Raw genomic sequence first — 5,000 nt, forward strand, 5'->3', positions numbered from 1 at the left:
TTCGCGCCTACTGCTACCACATTTTGAGCTCAAAATCGACAAATAATTGTTTGAAAATCACCAAAGATGTTCAAAAAAGGATAAATTGCCTGTATCTTGCCATTTAGGTTGAAACAATAACATATAATTAGTATGTCATGTACGACAAAATCTTTACGTTCTTTCCATTACGGCCGGCCATGATCTCCTACGTATTCGGAAAGCGTACTACGGCTAGAAATCAGGCCACCTTCGCATGGCGGGAAGAAATATCACTTCCAGTCACCGTACTATTCACCTACGTAGTCATTGCTTAGAGTCTTGCTTGTAGTATTGTTAGTCTTACTTTCTTAAGCAGATTCAAGTAGTTTTGTCGCTATAGGTTATCTTGTAGTCGCTTTTTAAATATACACGTATTTACATGTATATACTTACATTTTGTATGTTATACCTTTGTAAATTTTTGGGGCTGGCGTGTTTACTGGTACCATGCCATACCAAGGTGACACCAAGTGTGACTTCCGTTTAAGTTTGCTGAATTTCACATCCAGTTTACGCGAAAGGTGATCTTTCAACTTCAAGGCTTTGGATTCAATAGTAGAGCAAATGTGGTTGAAATCAAGCTGTGATTTAAGTAGACTGAAGCTAGGCACGAGTTTGCTCGTAAGCCGTTTTGAAGTTTAGACGAGTGGAAATTTGACGGTTAAGTCCAAATTTCAGTAAATCTTTCTTAAAACTCCGGCAAGCAGAAGTGTCTTGAAATTCACGTCTGTTGAGTTTGAAATCGAGGAAATTAGGGTAAGAATACCCTCGTTGTAAAACCTTTACAAATTGTAACTTCACTGTTGAAAGAGGTTTGAAAGAGTTTCTTTCTGTGACCTCTGAATTACTGCTTAGTATGAATCGAGAACTAGTGTAAACAGGGAGTAGCAGTAACTGAATTTACTGATTACAATTTAGTTATTTTTCGAACAGAGTAATCATAATGAATACTATCCATTCATAGGGAGGCACCAGCATACCGAGTTAATATAGGCTAAAATGTTATTATTTTCTCCCTAAGTAATGTAGTTTATGAAGAAGAACTGAAACCAAGAATTGCTGAGGCATCTGAATTCATTGACGAAGATAATGATGATGATGATGATGATGATGATGATGATGATGATGATGATGATAGCCACAGTGATGACAGTGACGGCCATGATAATGATGATTATGATGATAGTAAAGACGCGCAAAATACAAGCCAATCTACACAGTAAGTAAACAGAGATGTTTTTTTAAAGGGAATCTCCACTAAAACAACAAAATCACTTTAAATCACAGAATATATTGTTTACAATTGGAATTGCTCAATCTTTTTCCAATGAAAGCGTTTGTATTCGAGAAAAATAAATTCCAAAAACGCTTATTTTGGCTTTCAAATTTCCCGGGCGCCGCCATCTTGAATAATTGTGACGTAACTTGGTTGCCCTATTGTTCCAGAACAATCGCTCTTTGTATCAGAACAATAGGGCAACCAAGTTACGTCACAATTATTCAAGATGGCGGCGCCCGGGAAATTTGAAAGCCAAAATACCGGTAAGCGTTTTTGGAATTTATTTTTCTCGAATACAAACGCTTCATTGGAAAAAGATTGAGCAATTCCAATTGTAAACATTATGCTCTGTAGTTTAAAGTTATTTTGTTGTTTTAGTGGAGGTTCCCTTTAAGAAGCTGTTTTAGTCGGCAATCGAAAAGTATTTGTAGAATTTTCTTTTCTTAGGAAGCCATATGGATTCAGTATCTTGGTTTTTTTTTATTTCATTGTATAAACCGGAGTCTTACTATATTACAGATATCATTCGCAAATGCGTGTGACAGTTTTACATCAGCCCTACTAACTCCTCCAAAATGAAGAGGTGGTGGGAAAGGGGGCAGGGGTTGTACTCCTATATACAATGAATTGCTCCCAAAAAGTATGATTTATCGGCCGTTTCAGTCAAAAAACGAGTATAGATTTTAAGGGAATAACAAACGTCTCGGTTTTCTATCGCGAAAAGATTATAATTAGAAGTCACGTCTCAAAACGGGTTATCTAAAATAGCATATTTTGGTATGCAATAGCTTCAGGATTCGGAGAACCAGGCAACACACCCACACCAGAAAATCCTAGAAGTACCCCTGTATCCTCGGGGAATAAAAATGAGCGACATATGCAAAAAACATTTTCACAATTTTTATCAAATCCTAAGAACAATGATCGCAACCTGGCATAGGTTTATAAACGTACACGAGATGAGTTCTAAGGAAAGCATTTGTTTAACTTAGACTTTTGTTTCTTTTTCTTTTTACCTCACAGAAATACGGTTGCCGCATCTGGTGATGATAAACGTAAGAAAGTAAAAAATCTCTCTCTTCCATTCCCCCATCAACTTAAGCGAATGAGTATTCCATCTGCCAGGGCCTCTCCCTTCCAACCCCATCTCATTTCTTTTTGAAGCCTGAACTCGCTTATCTATTTTAAAGTTTCTCAAAACTCAGCCGATTATTTTTTCCTCTATGCAATAATACAAAATTGTTTAACTTCGTAAGGTTAACAAACTACGCTTACAGTTGCATCTGCCTGATATTGCTTTGCTTTGTTTTGTTTTTTACCACTCCTATGTTCATCTGTTAATATTACCCAGCTAGAAATGCTCGTGATTCTCTAGTGTAAATCCCAGTTTAACTCTTTTTTAATATATTGAAATAATATCTCGTAGATACTGATTTTTTATTCTTGGAAATTTATACACCTCGCCTTAACTTGATTTATGGTTGACATCTCTAGAGAAATCAAAGTCCAGATTCAGACATGTCAAAGCTTTGGGCAGTAAGATGCGATCTGTTCTTCCAAATATGAAGGTGGGACTGTTATGTTAATTTCTATTCCGGTTTAGCAATGAGAGAATGAGTGGCATAAGGTTTTCCAAAAATCGCATATTCTGAAAACGGAATACTCTTGTCGGAAGTGACATGGGAACAGCGCGCATAATAGTCTGGATGGAGCAGCTGAACCTGACTTTCGGTACCACGTCACAGGCTTGGCAGGCCGCGCATGATTTCCCGCCAACAGTTTTCGGAAAGAAATGCATGTTACGCGTATTCTCAATTAATAATAACCATTACAGTTTGATTGGTGCATTAACTACTTTATTTTTCACTAATTATTACGTAATGTTGTAATCAGACAGTGAAATCGGACAGTTGGCTGTAATCGGACACCTGTAATCGGACAGTTACATCAGCCAATCATATTTTAGTGCACTCAACTTAATCCACCAATAACAGAATTTATCACAATAACCATAGCAACAACCACCTACCCAACCAAACCGGGGATTTTCCAAAGTGGACGAATTTGTAACATTAGACTGTGAAAAATGAATGTATTTGTTTTAGCCGAAATTGTAATGGTCATGATTAATTGGTAACGGGACTTTGCGATCGTTTCATCCAATTCGGTCTGTAATCATGCTCGTGACTAAACAAATCGGACTCCCGTTACGCGGTCGTCCGATTTTGTTAATCACTCGTATGATTGCAGACCAAATTGCACTCCAATCAGTCCTATTACCACTGTAAATCATATGCTCTTCATTCTGCTGTCGGGAGCAGACTGAAGGGAATATTTATTCCATTCATTCCGAAAACGAAATAGGTCCCAAAAAGACATGATTACCCGTCTATTCCGAATTTTCCAAATCCGGGATAGTCCCAGGAAAATGCGCCTTAAGTAACATGGCTTCTGATAGGATGCGGAAAAAATTTAAAGATTATGCGGAAATTTTTGGCCATATTATGCGGAAACATGCGTTGATTATGCGGAAATTACACCGGATTATGCGGAAACTTAAACAAGTTATAAAACTAATAATTAGGCCCGTCCAATGTATTTACATGCTTACGGTAAATCCGTAATCGAAATTGCAACCAATACAATCGCATTTGTGACTGAATTTTTGCCCTTTGTGATTAAATTAAATGGAGGAGTCATCAATTTGCGACCAGCTTTCACCGTTGAAATAAAAGGGTTAGCAGTTGGGATTTTCCCGCAACTTTTGGTAAAATAAATAAAGCGATAAAAAAGTATTTTGTTTCTCATCATGAATTTTGTTTCAATTTGGAGATAATGGAGCAAAATTGTAATACCTTTGGAGCGCGATCCATTCCCTCGATCATTGACTTAAAGTGCGTTTGATTCACCGTATTCCGGAATAAGAATACGTGAAGTGATGAATTCAAAACGGTATGAGCAACAAGGATAATAAAGATATGTTTAAAATAGCATTTTAGCAGGTGTTCGACATTTTTAATGTGAATCTCCGTAAAAACGAAGGATTTCTAACTTGTATTCCATGTAATCCTATTCCGGAATACGGTCAATCGAACGCGCCCTTAGTTTCTTATCAGTTACGTCATTTGCTGAAGTGTAACTGTTTCTCGTCCAATGGAAAGCGTCATGGAAAGCATTGTAGGAATAAAAAGTAGTGTCCAGGCTCATTGGCGAAAAAATGCGCGGAAACTGCTTACGATCTTTCTTACGAACTTTCATCTTGCGAACGAAGTGGTGTGTTCTCTTCAATGTTCAGGAAAATAAGCGTTTCAAAACAGTCAATTTCTTCGGCTTTTATTTTTTTGAGGATGTTAAGGAGCTGCTTTATCACTAATATCAGGTATTTCTTCTGTTTTTTGCGGAAAATATCGGAATTATGCGGAAGATGCGGATTTCAGTGAATTATGCGGATCCGCATCGCCGCATCCTGTCAGATGCCATGAAGTAATGAAAATTTTCAACGTAAGAGTAACATCCCTCTGGCTGAATAGTGTTAAAACCTTGAGGTTACCACCGAAAAATTCTATCGCAAAAGTTCTCCCTAAAAAAAAAGGTTTGAAATAAAAAATGACCGTCCCTGCATGGCCAACCAGTCAGCACGAAGACCTGATAAAATACTGTAAAGGTTGCTCTTCATTCATTGCTTGTGATTATTATTAAA

At 37.3% G+C, this 5,000-nt stretch overlaps 1 protein-coding gene across 2 annotated transcripts in view; it reads left to right on the forward strand.

Moving 5' to 3' along the window:
- Window positions 1-5,000, forward strand: part of LOC138045430 (myb-binding protein 1A-like protein) — a 37,535-nt gene that overhangs the window by 10,565 nt on the left and 21,970 nt on the right. For both annotated transcript variants that reach the window (XM_068891937.1, XM_068891938.1), the window contains exons 2-4: window positions 1,043-1,240; window positions 2,324-2,355; window positions 2,795-2,868. In XM_068891937.1, coding sequence (XP_068748038.1) covers window positions 1,043-1,240; window positions 2,324-2,355; window positions 2,795-2,868 — 304 coding nt within the window. The remainder of the gene's footprint in view (window positions 1-1,042; window positions 1,241-2,323; window positions 2,356-2,794; window positions 2,869-5,000) is intronic.

Source organism: Montipora capricornis, chromosome 4 (genome assembly GCF_036669925.1).
Source record: "Montipora capricornis isolate CH-2021 chromosome 4, ASM3666992v2, whole genome shotgun sequence".
NCBI classification, from domain to species: domain Eukaryota; kingdom Metazoa; phylum Cnidaria; class Anthozoa; order Scleractinia; family Acroporidae; genus Montipora; species Montipora capricornis.